The 15,433-nt window shown below is 42.0% G+C and overlaps 1 protein-coding gene across 3 annotated transcripts in view; it reads right to left on the minus strand.

Annotated features, from left to right (window-relative positions):
* Nucleotides 1-15,433, minus strand: part of LOC101445555 (phospholipid-transporting ATPase IB) — a 675,309-nt gene that overhangs the window by 457,884 nt on the left and 201,992 nt on the right. For all 3 annotated transcript variants that reach the window (XM_058277045.2, XM_071208176.1, XM_058277047.2), the window contains exons 20-23: nt 12,720-12,789; nt 10,836-10,920; nt 9,712-9,851; nt 7,424-7,562 (exon numbers count right to left, since the gene is read on the minus strand). In XM_058277045.2, the coding sequence (XP_058133028.1) occupies nt 7,424-7,562; nt 9,712-9,851; nt 10,836-10,920; nt 12,720-12,789 (434 nt within the window). The remainder of the gene's footprint in view (nt 1-7,423; nt 7,563-9,711; nt 9,852-10,835; nt 10,921-12,719; nt 12,790-15,433) is intronic.

The raw sequence follows: 15,433 nt of genomic DNA on the forward strand, positions 1-15,433 counted from the left end.
AATTAAAACATATATTTTTAAAGATCTGCATAGTGAGATTGAAATAATTGAATTCATTGCTTCCCATTAAAATTCTACAAATGCATTCTTCCCTCCTACAGGTTTTAGATTAGGTCCAGAAGAGAGGTCTCCATTTTAGCTTCATTTACAAAGGCAATATTGCAACTTTAATTATTTCCCTCTATGTTAGGCTTACTTTAATCCCCAGAGACAGCCAGCAACTTGATGCAATATAGACTGTTAAAAATTTGGTCTAACTAATGCAAAAGGATTTGCTGGTAGTTTTTTATTTGAACAACAGCTGCAGAAGCAAGCTGTAATTTTTAAACCCTAGCTTGCTGCTTTATTTTATATTTTTCAGTTTAACCAAAATGCCATTTGACAACTGAAGCTGCACAAGGATTCTATGGAAAAACTCTAAAGTATTTCTCTTGCTGTGCGGGGGAAGGGCAATAAATAAAACTGACACTTTCATGTATTTAAATATTCACAACTGTTTCTGAGAAGAAACAGCTTACAGGTTTTGGTTTTTGTTGGTAGTGGGGTTTTTTTAATTTGAAAAATGCAGCAAGATTTGGCTTAGGGAATTATCACATAGAACACTTGCACCAGACAGACCACGGGAGTTCAGCACAGTTAAGTGTGACTTAGCTAACGTGACAAATTAAATTATGTCAATCCAAGTTTGGTGTGCTTGGTTTCTCATGTTTTTGGATAAAATGAGATCAACTCTTGGTAAAGAGCCAGGTATGAAATGTCAATCCACACTTGTAAATTGAGGTCTAGTTCTTTAATCTCCCAACTTAACAAAACGACCATTAAAACCTCTGAGGAGAAAACCGTTGGGATTTTACTTTTTACTACGGCTGAAATTAACAGCACGCTACAAAAATGTTTATTCTTTCTACTACTTGAGTACAATCAACATTCAAAGAAACCAAAATCTTACCAAGTCTAAGGCACTCAAAACAGGACTTGCTTTAAGACAACAAAATACTTGACACTCGAAAACACGACCACACCAAACCTCCCAAACCTCTCAACCAGCATCCCTTTGTAAGATGAGCTTATATTGCCAAAGACGTCCAAAGCTGGATTACCCAGACTTCTCTGGAGACACTCTTCACGAGGTCGGAAACCATGCCTACGCACTAGCCCTACAGCCTGGGATCAGGCTGATCAAGCTACCAGTCCCCTGGGATTCAACACGGTTCCAAGTTCTCAATAATTGTTGTTGACTCTACATAGTTTGACAGAAAATCTGGTCAGTCAACATCTGAGTGTTAGTGTATGAAAAATAGTGCCCAATACCACAAAAGGACTATGGAAATTGGTTCCTCTAAGCCTCTCACCGTGGGATTGAAGAGACTCAGGACAGGTCCTTCACCCTGCAGGGCGGCTGAGGATCCTTCCGGAGACCCCCGCGCCTTGTCACCCTTCCTCCAGATCTTTCAGACCATTTCTCAGCAATGCCCTGCCTCGCGTGTGAGAACACACTCAGGCTTACCTCATAATCTCCTCCCCAAACTATATCATCCTAACCCATTCTATACTCAGTCACTTTTTGTTTCTTTAACAAAATCACCAAGGCTCAAATTTTAAGTGTATCTTATCTGTGAAGGCTTCCTTGGTCCTTTTCGGCTCAGGCTATTTTTCCTTCTGGCAGGTGACTATTAAGTACAGCCATTACGTACTCAGAATTACAGCACCCTCTTTTTTTTCAGGAGGCACCGGGAACCAAACCCAGGATCTCCCGTGTGGGAGGGATGCACCCAATCGCTTGAGCCACATCTGCTCCCTGCTTGTTGCGTTTCTCATTGTGTTTCCTCGTTGCGTTATCTTGTTGCACATTTTGTTGCATCAGCTCACCATACCAGCCCATCACATCAAATTGCTGTCTTGTCTTCTTTAGGAGGCACCGGGAATCGAACCCAGGACTTCCCGTGTGATAGGCTGGCATCCAACTGCCTGAGCCACATCCATTTCCCACAGTCAGTTCTTTATTATCTATTTTGTACTCCAGATTGTCTCATAATTATTGTATGCCCCAACTAGGGAATCTAAGTTTCCCAAGCCTGTGTGGAGTACTTGGCAGCAAAGCTGGCCTCAAGGTAATCAAGAAAGGCATGTCTGAATTTCCCGTTAAGACAACACTGAGAGAGAGAAAGCCCAGGCAGTGCTGTGACAGTCACACTGCAGCTACACCTGAGAAAAGGAATCATCTTCCTTGTCATGGCCTGGCACCTCTGATAGGTGGGAAAACACCACATAGGCTCACTTTTTAAAAGTGAACTTCTAAGACAATGAGAAATGGTTTAAAAGTATCAAAAGATGGTTAAAAACATGTGTGGCCCAGGGGTCATTGAGCTCAGATACTATTTAAGATGAAGGCTGTTTTCACCTTAACAGTTTTCAAATGGAATACTTGCTAGGATTTTGTTCTCACTCAGTCTACATCCATTAGAAAAAATTAACAGGCTCTGAAAACTCCATAGCTATTGTATAACTGTTTAAGAGATGTTTTATCCAGTGGTAATAAGGAAATGACGACTATGAAATTCACAAAAGCTCCGTCTGAAATTTCGCTTTGGACTAGCTGATGCCAAATTTTTAAGCTCAAAAAGAAAATTGCCAACTCCCTGAAACGCATCTAGTTAGCATAAATTTAAGCACAGCACATGGGATTCTGGAATCCTGCCAACTCCAAACTACCTAAAACCTGTAGGCAAAATGACTGTCTATAAAATACTCATGGACTCACACTGGCTCACATGAGACACAGGGTCCTGAACCTTAATTTGATTAAGTATATTTATTTCTGAGGTATGAACTAAAAGTTACTTTAGAAAAATAAATTTTTGATATTACCATATAAAAATAAACTCTCAAATGTCTAAAAAAAGATTGGATAGAGTGACAGATAAAGAGAGAGTGGCAGAGAGAGAGAGATGGCCAATGTGGTAAAATGTTAAAACTGGTGGACCTGGCTATCTGGGGGGTGGGGGGGAGGTAAGTTGGAGTTTGCTCTATGGGTTTTGCATTACTCTTCCAACTGTTTTGTAAGTTTGACATTATTTCAAAATTAAAAGTTTAAGAAAAAACTGAATGTATTAATTCTAAAATTATGATACATATTTAAAGAGCCAACCAAACACACCAAAAGTCACTCAATCTAAAAAAACATTGCCAATTAAAATTCTAAGCATCAACCATCATAAGACATCCCAATTTCAAAGATGTCAAACGCAAAAACAAGGCATGCATCAAAATGGATAAAATACAGTGCCAGTTACCCGACCCCAACCTTCAAAGTCAAATCTCAGGGACTGGTTTTGGTGCTAACTCTGTGAATCAGCTTGAAATGAGTTTGCACGAGAAGCCAGGAGTCATGAGACCTAGCACTAGCTTGGTCCTTAAGTAGAGCACAGCGTGGCAAAATAGGAATTCCCCCCATGAGGTATAAGACTGTTCATGGGAAAAGATAGGAGAGTTTCCAGGAAGTATCTCCTAACTCAGCAGATACTCAAATCATTTGCTCTCTTTTCCTTTCTTCATCTAGAAGAACTGCTAGATAGTTATCTCTTCCCAAAGAGCTTCTATACACCCTAAACCATACACGGAATGTACTAAAATGTACTGAACAGTCAATTTGTACTGTGGCCAATGGATCAATGGCAGTTCACATTATCAGAGGTTGCTTTCAGGAGGTGTACATGACTAGAAAACAGGCTTAAAGTACCTACTGTAGCTGGAGTATAGCCCTCCTGCTGCTTATAGTTGCAGCCTTGGGCCTGGTACTGACAGGCCAATAAAATCTCTGGGTGTATACACTTTGCTGAGCCTCCTTTATAATTTGTAGGTTCAGCTGATATCATAAATCAGAAAACTACAATTAGTCCCTCCACATCACCCAGAGTTACAAATTTGAGCTTGGAAGATGAAGTAAAGAAATAATTTAGATAGTGCTCTTTCAAAGAGTGTCAATTCCCTAGGTGTGAGAGACATACTTGGTAACTCTGTCTGAATTCTGTCTGATAGACCAGGAAAAAACAGGGGCAGAGGAAATCTCCAGAATATATATAAGTCCATGGCAAGGTCATAGCCAATAAATAGGAGGCATCCGCTTCTAGGGGGTCTTGGGACTATTCACTAAGAAAAGCCAATTAAAAATGATCTAAGGGAAGCAGATTTGGCTCAACTGATAGAGCATCTGCCTACCACATGGGAGGTCCAGGGTTCAAACCCAGGGCCTCCTGACCTATGTGGTGAGTTGGCCCACATGCAGGGCTGATGCGCACAAGGAGTGCCCTGCCACACATGGGTGTCCCCTGCATAGGGGAGCCCCATGTGCAAGGAGTGCACCCCATAAGAAGAAGTGCCCCGTGTGAAAAAAAGTGCAGCCTGCCCAGGAGTGGCCCTGCACACATCAAGAGCTGGCACAGCAAGATGACGCAACAAAAAGAGACACAGATTCCCAGTGCTGCTGACAAGAATACAAGCAGACAAGGAAGAACACACAGAGAATGGACACAGAAAGCAGACAACTGGGGGGGTAGGGAAGGGGAGAGAAATAAATAAAAAATAAACAAATCTTTTAAAAAAAAGATCTAAAAGGGAATCAGATATGACTCAAGCAGTTGGGCTTTCATCTACCATTTAAGAGGTCCAGGGTCCAATACCCAGGGCCACCTGGTGAAGGCGAGCTGGCCCACGTGGTGAGCTGGCCCACGGGAGTGCCAGCCCACATAGGAGTGCTGGCCAATGCAGAGAGCTGGCACAGCAAAATGATGCAACAAAAAGAGACACAGAGGAGAGACAATAAGAGATGTAGCAGAACAGGGAGCTGAAGTGACACAAGAGAATGACCACCTCTCTCCCACTCCAGAAGGTCCCAGGATCAGTTCCCAGAGCTGCCTAATGAGAATATAAGCAGACCCAGAACACACAGCGAATGGACACAGAGACAAACAATGCGGGGGGGGAATAAATAAATCAATCTTTTAAAAAAAGTTCTAATGGATGTGACAGATGCTGGTAACATTACTACAAATGCTACTATACATTCTTTGAAAAAATTTAAAAATAACATGATTATATCTTTTTTAAAAATCTGTTTGAACAGATTACCAACTATCTCATAAGACTCAGAGAAGCCTCACTAAGTGCAAGTAAAAATTTCTGTCATGAATCCTAACTCATTATTGTTCATCTGGATTGATTTACTGCCAGTTTGCTTCCACTTGCATACAATTTGAATTTAGCTAGACACCAACAGGCTTGGGTGTGACAAAATGGACAAGCAAGGAAAGGACGTATGTGATTCCCAAAGGCAGGATGACAGGATGGGAGGTAGAGGGAGAGGGTGGTTGCCCTTTTCCAGAACATTCTAATGCACACAGCACACCTAAGAAAGCATCTAGGGAAGGTAAGACTGGGGCTATGGTTATAAAAGGGCCCTGAGTCCCACAGGACTATCCAAGGTCTAGGAAAAGAAGAAAGGTTATCACTACGTTCAATTTTAATTGAAGGGTTGTACATTTCTTTCTTATGGCTCTCAAAGAGCAAAATAAAATACCAGTTAAATTCTAGGTACGACAGGCAGCAAGAAAATTTATGTGCCATATATGAATGGCAGGAGCCATATGTCAATAGTGTTCTAGACCAAATTTATATGGGAAATAATACCTGAAGAACCAGTCTATACACCGACAGAGAGAGACACTGCACAAAAAGGCAGTGTATCCATCATCCTCGTGGGATCTAAGCCCCCTCTCAATAGAGAGGTGGAGTGGACATCACCATCCCAGGGTCCACAGGATGGAGGAAGAAAATACAGATTAGAGTGGACTCACTGGTATTCTACTACAGAACTACTGTGACTAGTAATGGAAGAAACTGTAGCATTGATGTGGAGAAAGTGGCCACAGTAGTTGCTGAGGGCAGGGAGAGGAAAGAAGAGATGAGAAGTGGGGGCATTTTCAGGACATTATATACCCTGCTATAACCCACTGGGTGGACTGGGGGAGAGTGTGAACTACAATGTGAACTGTTATCCACGCGGTGTGGCAGTGCTCCACGGTGTATTCGCCAAGTGCAATGAGTGTGCCGTGATGGTGGGGAGGGGTTGTTGATGTGGAAGGAGTGGGTGAGGGGGAGTTGGGGATATATGGGAACCTCTTACATTTTTTGAGTGTAACATTTAAAAAAGAAAGAAAGAAATCATAGGAAATCTTCCCCCACCCAAAAAAAGGCATGTATTTTCCTTCATTTTTAAAAAGGTGACCAACACATCACCAAAGGGCAGTGAGCTCTGGGTTCTTATTTTCTAGCAGGAGTGGTGGTAGCAGGTTTGCCGTGAACCATCCTTCCGCTCTTGTCCAGAAACATGCATGTGAGTGACAACCAGCACAATGCGATGGACAAAGACCATGGCCGAGGCTTCAGGGTCAGTTTATCAACCACATGTTGGTTTCCTGTGATTTTAATCTCAGTTGTCTGGAAGCCCAAACTGCATTTGACTAGCTACTGCCTTGATAAGCTATAGCTCTTGTCTATTTTTTTAAAAAGAAACAAAATTCGCCCCAGAGAACAGGAATTGTCTACAACTGTGGCTATCTGAGGAAAGGTGGCACTGCTGGAATAGGATGACAGTATTCCAAAGAAACTGCCTGGAGAGGATAACACTCATTGAAATCCAGAGGTTCTAGCGTGCATCCTTCTGAAGTGAGTGCCCTTCTGAAGTGAGCCATCACACAGAGGATGTTTCCATAAACACATTTCAGGTCATCCAGTCCTTACGTACTCATTGTATCACACAGGACAAGGTATGCCAGAGCAAGAGACAAAAACTACTTCAAATAACCAACATTAGATTTTTAAGTAGTTTTGATTAAAATGTGCCTCTTTAACACTAATAGCAGAGTTATCTTGACAAATTCTCCTTTCATCAATTTTCATCTCTGTGATCATTGGCAAACAAGGAAGTTGCCAATCAAGGTGGGGGACAGAAAGACACAAGGACCTTAGAAAATCCATCACTTGGTAAAGTAATTAAAAACAGTGGTAATTATATAAAAGAGTAATGCAGATTCACACTTAATGACAAGATGCTCTAAGAGTAAAAATTTGTGAGGAAAACTGTAAGAAAATCAATGTACTCAATTCCTGAATTCCATATTCTATACATAAGTGTATCTAAGACTTTTCAGGGAGCTATAATAGTTTTAATATTTATAATAAGCAGATAATGTGCATTAGAGCACCTTCATTTGATCTGAGTAGAGTTTCCTTTGCCTTGTGAATGAAGAGTTCTAGCAAAAGTCATTTGTCAACACATTTGTGGAACATTAACGCATCTCTAGCAGACATTTTAAAAGCATAACACAAAAACCAGCATCAGGAAATTATTTTTTAAATTGATTACCTATATTAATTGCAGTTTCTTGTTTGTCTCCTGTCAATACCCATATTTTAATTTCTGCCTTCAACAGAGTCGCTATGGTTTCTGGAACACCTGCTTGAAGGCGGTCTTCTATGGCTGTGGCTCCAAGTAACAGCAAATTCTAGGTTGAAAAATATCTGCAGTTAAAGACAGGAAATACTGAGATGTGGCATTAAGACATTACTCTTACAAAAGAAAGGCAGTTGTATTAGTCAGCCAAAGGGATGCTGATGTGAAATATCAGAAATTGGTTGGTTTTTATAAAGGGTATTTATTTGGGGTAGGAGCTTACAGATATCAGGCCATAAAACATAAATCACTTCCCTCACCAAAGTCTATTTTCACATGTTGGAGCAAGATGGCTGCCGATGTCTGCGAGAGTTCGGGCTCCCTGGCTTCCCTGAGCCCAGCTCCTCTGGTTTCTCCACAAAGTCAGCTGTAGACTATCAGGTGAAAGGCTCTGTCTCTCTCCCTGGGGTCTCTATCTCTGTGTTCTTTTCCCAGCTCAGGTCCTCTCTTCGCAGGGCTTGCTTCTCTTTCCTCTGTGTACTGACTTCCTGGGGCTCCAGCTTAAGACTTTACCATCAAACTCCAACATCAAAACTCCAACATCAGAAACCCTCAACTCTGTCCTTTGCCATGCCTTTATCTGTGAGTCCCCACCCACCAAGGGGTGAAGATTTAATGCCCTAATGACGTGGCCCAATCAAAGTCCTAATCATAACTTAATCAAGCCCAGGTACAGACCAGATTACAAATATAATCCAATACCTATTTTTGGAATTCATAACCACATCAAACTGCTACAGCAGTCAAAATGTTCTGAGACAGTAATAGTGCTTCCTCTATACTAAATCTTTATTTGTAGATGATTGAGGATATCTACTGTGTTGCAATTCAAAACCACACACAATGCTGGAACCATTCCATATACAAAATCCACCCAATTCTCATCATTTATTTCTTGACACATGGGCATGCTGGAAGTCATCTGGTAGCAGAGCATGCAGGCAAGTTACATTTTACAGGAGATGAGCCTCCCCTCGCATTGTGCTAGCGGATAAAGTTTTATGTTATGTTGAATGTATGAGAAAACCTCATTCTAGATGATTCTAGAGAGACCTGGCAGGATAGGAGTTAAGAGAAGTAAGATGCTAAGAATTTAATAGCTGGAGAAGAAAGCATCAAAAAATCTTAAGACTGAGGAGCTATAATAACTGTGCTCCTCTGAGTCCTCTTAAAGCCCGAGGAAGCATCTATTCCTGCTGAGGATGGGTGGCTGTGCAGCCTCCTGGGCTGCCCGTATGGTGGCCAGCTGGTCTGGTAGATTTCAAGGCCTCTGCAGAGAAGCCCTGTTATCCATGTACCTGCCTCCCCCACCATGACCTAGCCCCTCACCTTGGTTAGCAGACCGCAGGAAATGCCAGCTAACCCTTGGGCATCTACCACTTGCCTGGTGCCACATGGGCATGGAACCTCAGCTTCTTCCAATTATAAAAATAACCTGGATTTTTTCCAGATTAGCATGGCAAATGGACCCTCAAATCCAGCTCTACTCCTACCCCAATTCCATGAAATTGACAAAAAACTGAATACAAATGCAAACAAAAACTTAATATTTAAAAAGGGAATTAAAAACAAAAAAAGGAATGAAAAACGCAAACAGGTGATGGCTTCCAAGTTATAAAAATTGGAAAATGGATGGGACAATGGTTACTGACATGAAACAGAAAAAAAAAGAAACCCAGATCCCCAAAAGAAACTAATTCCCTCCAGATTACTTGGGGGGAATTCAGTAAGTAGAAAGTTAGTTAATGCCTTGGGAGAAACTGAAAGGGAAAAAAGTCAATGTGGAACACATGGAATAGCAAAGATTACAATTATTATTAAAATAAGTGTGAAAACTTTAGAATATACAATGTCTAACCAGCCTCTGAAGCACCTGGACTGCTTATGTAATTAATTCAATAGCGTGAGCTCCGATCATTAAGTGGAATTTTAGGCAAACTCAGAAAGTCACCCATGTGGCTTTAGACTGGGTGCACTGAAAGATGCTTAGCGGAGGTGGCTAGAACTTTCAGAGAGCCCGTGGAAATGAAGTCCTTCTTGAAACAGAGAAGGAAACAGTTAAAGCTAGAGGACAATTAAGATAGTTCCTAGGAAAGAGAACATCATCATTTAGCAGAAGGATTCCTGTTCAGATACTTTGTTCATCAGGTGGTCACGTCCTTCACTGGAGGGTAACGAGGACCTCATGGGAATGACTGTACCTTTTCAATAATCTCGTAACACTCTTCCAGGCGTTGAGTTCTGTCTTTCAAGATGGTGCAGGCTTCCTGGTAGACTTTCAACCACGCCTCATACTCACTCTCAGAGAGGTCAGCATAAGCCACACAGAGCGTCCGCAAACCTGCCAAAGAGCCAAGGGCACCCTGGTCACCCCCTGGTGAAGTGGGCACATGGAATATTTTACCTCTCATGGGAAAGCCAGGGCTCCAGTTCACATCGCCAGGTCCCAAACGTTAAAGAAATCACCTACTGTTTTAGATCACTTCAACTCAACTTCCACTCATCTACAAGGGCATACTTAAAAGATAACTATCCTCTGTTTTAATATGTTACCTAAAAATTGGGAAGCTCATGAGAAGTCACTGTAAGTGCATTCTCTGGGGAAGGCAAGCCTGTGCAGTAGGTGGGTATCAGCAGGAGAGGACGCAGAAAGTGTGTTTCAAGACAGCAAAGACCCAGGTTTTCAAACAGACACGCCTATGTGTGAGTGTGTGTGTGTGTCTGTGTGTGTGTGTGTGTGTGTGTGTGTGTGCAGCTACAGGAACCACAGTAAGGCGAGAACACAGCAGTCAGCATTAGCTGAGGCTCCAGCTTTCACCACATTCACTAGCAGGAAAACTTGACCTCATTGCTGTTTAAAGCCTTTCAGAGAACTCCTTTCCTGTCCTCTGTGGGTTCAATGAATTATTATTTCCTTAAGACAAGAAAAGCCAGTGTCAAAAGATAACAGGAGAGGGACAGGGAAATAAAAGGAGTCTTCCAAGAAAGAGAAAAAAAGCTATAAAGTGATTCTACACATTGTGAATTAACCAGCCTTTTCCCATCTGTGCACAAAGTTCCTATCACTACCAATTAAGAGTTAGCAGTCATACCAAGGTAACTGACTATGGACTTTGCCACACATTTCATCACTGTCATAGGCTCAGAATGTGCAGAGGGGAGGGGAAAGAGATTGGCACTGGAATACAGACTCCCACAAAGTAAGCCAAGTACCACACAAACACGACATGACTCTTCAGCTCATGACTCCTAACCCAAGTGCCAACCATAAGCCTTGAATATGCAACTACCATGGTTAAAAATAGCATTTCCAAATTTCACTTACCTTCCGTGGCAAAGTATTCCAGATGGCATAGTGTTTCCTCCATGTACTTTGAATCCTTCGAAAGTCTCTCAAAAATTACATTATCCTATGAAAAAGGGAAACAGCTGTGGCTTGTAAATCCTTAGGTAAACTTTCCAGGCAGCGTTCTAAAGGTGGCTTTGTTTGAAGGGTGTTTACTAAGTACATGACAATACTTGGGTGGGCAACTAGAAAGTTAATTCCTGGCTGGCTTCAGCCACGAGCTTTGAAAGGCAAATTGGGTATGGATGGGTCGCACAGAACTGGAATCTATCTTGCACCTTAGAACTCAAATTCATGTTGGGGTGACTATAGGTGTGAAGAGAAAAATCAAAGACACAATGTTGCCCGCACTCAATGTAGTTTTCAAAATTCATAGTAAAGTTTATAGCACCTTTTGCAGAAGTAGAAAGGATAAAATTCCATATTTGAAATTACTCAAGTAAAATCTACCCTCTCCCCTACTCCTTCCCTATCTTCATTCCTCTATCCCTCCTTTCTTCTCTCCTCCTTTCTTCTCTCCTCCCTCCCTCCCTTCATTCCATCCATCCATCCATCCATCCATCCACTGGAGGGAAGCAATCAGGGAGGGCACATACCATTTGCCAAGGAAGCCAATCAAGCTGAAAAACACACAGGCATGATACTGCTCATCACCCTGTGACAAATTCTATGACTGATACACAGGGCTGGGGGCGCTGAATGCCAAAGATCATTAATCAAATGTTAGGAATTATATAGTTTCAGGATACTACCATTTAAAAAAATAAATCTAGTTTGGTGTCTTTTCTTTTTTCGGAGGGTTGGTTTAGAGAGAATTAAATTCCACAAAAAATAAAAAGTACCATGACAGAATTTTCGTATTCACCCCATTCCTATATTTGCAGCCTTTCCCTCCTGCCACTCTCATTGACCCCCTTTGTATTTGCTGTGGTCCTCAGAACATGATGGCAAAAATACATAAATAAATAAGAACCAAGAAAGAGTATCATGTGAGAACATAAGGGAAATTTTAAAATTGTTACTATAGACACAGAATTCTTTAATATGTCTAGACAGAACGCATTTAGTAGTCATGAGTTACTCATTCTTTAAATCAAGTCAGAGTGTACTCAGCCAAGCCCAGCCCTCCTCGCAGAATCAGTGAAGACTGGCAAGACTGTAAACAAATCATTGATCCTAGAACAGGGTCCCCTCTTGACAAAGTCTCATAAAATGAGCTTAACAGTACTTTCCCACAAAGAATTAGGCCAAATTATAACAGGGTATAATTTTGCAAGTGGGCCCATCAGTGATAATGCCTTTCCTTAGAGATAATCAATTTAGATTTGATTATTAGGAGGTACAGACAGGACAAAAAGCCCAACCTAGGACACTTGAGCCTACGAGTGCTAACAATTGGGTGCTGTCCTCATACCCACCCACTCTAGATCTTTCCGTGATGCACCAAAAAACCCTCAGCAAGTGAAAAGAACAGCTACTAGAGAACCAATACATGTGAGTAGACCCGACAGCAGGCTGTCACATGTGAATGCAGTAACTTTACTGTCTCAAAGTCACAACACGGTGGTGGTAACTAGAATGTGAATTCCTCCTCCAAGGTTGACACCTGGAGTTGCTGTTTCTGGAACCAGCTACTGCTTAAAAGTCAACGGTTCGCTGACCACCTCTGCCACACTAGCGTGAACCACCATTACTGTCAATGGGCCTTTCCTACTGAACCAGTGTTATAGCCAGTTGGAAGCAGCCCTTCAACTTGGGGCAAATGATCAGAAAATAACAATGACGGCAATTAACTGAAAGTGGCAGATGAACGAGCAGCCACCAAGAACCTCCCACTCTGTGAGGTGCCTATCCAATACTTACAGCCCCTTTACAGTAGAGTCGAAGCTGTCCAGAAGGAGTTCGAACAATTACAGACATCCTTTTTCTGTCACTGTAAAGGGCAAAAAAAAAGAAGTGCCATTGGCCAGGTAGTCATAGGATTGATGTCCCAAAATGCTTAAACACCAATCAAAACGAAAGGTAGTCTGGCAGCTCTAAATATGGCCAACCTCCATTTTTAACCCTAAACTTTTGTTCGAAGTAGGATTCCATTATATATCTCCTATACTTTTCATTTATATCTAATTAATATAAATCTATTTTTTTCTTTCCCATAGAAATCCATTAGCACAGCTATGTGCAGCAGCAGAGAGGGAAAGGAGAATTTCAGCATCTACTATGTATATCTACTTTACTTTTTTTTTCTTAGGAGGTAGCAGGAATCGAACCCAGTGTCTTGTACATGGGAAACAGGTGTTCAACCACTTGAGCTACAGCTGCTCCCTCTAATTTACTATTATTTTAAGATTCACTTATTTATTTATCCCCCCCCCCCCCATTTGTCTGCTCTCTCCGTCCATTTGCTGTGCATTCTTCTGTGTCTGCTTGTCTTCTCTTTAGGCAGCACTGGGAACCAATCCTGAGACTTTCCAGACTGAGAGAGAGGTGCTCAATTTCTGCGTCACCTCAGCTCCCTGGTCTACTTCATCTCTTATTGTCTCTTCTCTGTGTCTCTTTTTTGTTGTATCATTTTGCTGCGCCAGCTCTCTGCTGGGGTCATCCTGCCTCCTGGGCCAGCACTCTTGCATGGGCCAGCATTCCTGTGCAGGCCAGCACTCCTGCACGGGCCAGATCTCCACTCAGGCCAGCTCATCACACAGGCCAGCTTGCCTTCACCAGGAGGACTTGAACCCTGAACCTCCCATATGGTAGACAGGAGCCCAATCACTTGAGCCACATCCACTTCCCTCTAATTTACTTTTGACAACACTTTCCATACCATTTATTTTTATTTTACCGTTCAAAAATATTAAGTAACTTTCCCAGAAAGTAGCAAAGTGAGAGATTCAGTGTCGATCCACTTAATTAAAAAACCTCTCCTTGTTTCTTTTTGTAACTGGAGTCAAAAGAAATTACAAATTTGTAGACAATTCCTAATTCAGCACCCATATACACTCTAGCTCTTCACTCTCTTCTTCAACAAGAAAACCTGCTCATACATTTGTCATCACGGTCCACCTCACAAGCCTTCAAAGGCTCGCCATTGCCTACAAATTCCTCCTCAGCCTGCTCTCCACCCACTTCTCCAGCCTCGCCTTGCTTCCCACCAACCCTCTCTCACAGCAGAAGACTCACCTTTTTCCTTCCCTGGACATTCTGCTCCAGGCCCTTGCAGACAGCATTTCATTCTCCAGAAACACACCCCTACTCAATGGGCCACCTGTCTCTTTGGCCACACAGTATGGTGATCCCCCTGGACTATCCAGTTCTTAAGAGTTGGGGCCATTTACCTCCCTCAGCTTCGTATAAATCCCCCATTCTGACCCACAGCATTCTTTCTGACCTGGATTTGAATTCTCTCAGCTACTTAGCAGACCAGTCCTTTTAGCAACGTTGGTTAACCTGAGTTTCAGTTTCTGAAATCTGGAAAGCAGGCTTATCACCGATGATTTAAAGGTATGGTGTCAGGATTAAGTGACATCAGGAAAAAGATGAGTTGATTCCAAAAGAAAGGGAAGCAGAACTACCATCATCACTGACCTCTTTACTCCTTCTTCTCCCACGATGGTTTCAGTACCTCCTATGTTCCTCTCCCTTTTTTCCTCCTAGCATCTCCATTAACTACTGGTTCCATGAGCACAGCCACGGAGCTGCACACAGGTGCCAGGACATCAGGAAGAGGTGGGCATGAAGGTGCCTGGAGAGGTGACTAAGATGACTCCCACCCTGGAGCGCCCAGGTGAACCCCGCTGTCATCAACCAGCCGCCTGCCCCTCACTGAACCTGCACCCCCAAAGGAACCTGAGCCACCGAGATTCAAGTTTGCAGTCCTCAAATTGGAGACAAGGACTGGAAAGTATTTCCTTTGAGAGGATAAAACTTTATTCTTTTCAAGTAGCTTATGAAGAAGTCAGAACAGAGCAATTTGTGACCAATTTAACAAAGGTTATTTGAAAAGCCACCTAGTTTTACTAATGGGAAAATATGTTTTCAGAAAACAACAGAAACTTGCTCTAGTATTGACAGATCAATGTTAAGAGGAAAAGAAACAAAACATTAAGATGTACTTTCTTACAACAAAACTATGAATGTCACAGGGATACCAGAGAATCGAAGAAATATTCCTGGGTCTTAAATTAATAAAATACCACTGGGTACCATTTCACACACATTAGGATAGCTACTCCCATTTTAAAAAAAAACAAAAATAGAAGAAAAAGAAAAGAACATGTGTTGGCAAGGATAGGGAGAAATAGGAACCTGGTACACCGCTAGTAGCATCGTAAAATGGTGCAGCCACTATGGAAAACAGTAGTTTGGGTGGACCCTTAGAAAGCTGAACATAGAATTACCAAATAACCTGGAAATTCCACTCCTAGGTATATATTCAAAAGAAAATAAAACAGGGAATCAAATCAATATGCATAACCAATGCTCAAAGCTGCATTATTCACAATAGCCTAAAGGGGGAAACAATCCAAGAGTCCATCAACAGATGAACAAAATGCGGTATATATACGAAATGGAATATTATT

Source organism: Dasypus novemcinctus, chromosome 15, assembly GCF_030445035.2.
Source record: "Dasypus novemcinctus isolate mDasNov1 chromosome 15, mDasNov1.1.hap2, whole genome shotgun sequence".
NCBI classification, from domain to species: domain Eukaryota; kingdom Metazoa; phylum Chordata; class Mammalia; order Cingulata; family Dasypodidae; genus Dasypus; species Dasypus novemcinctus.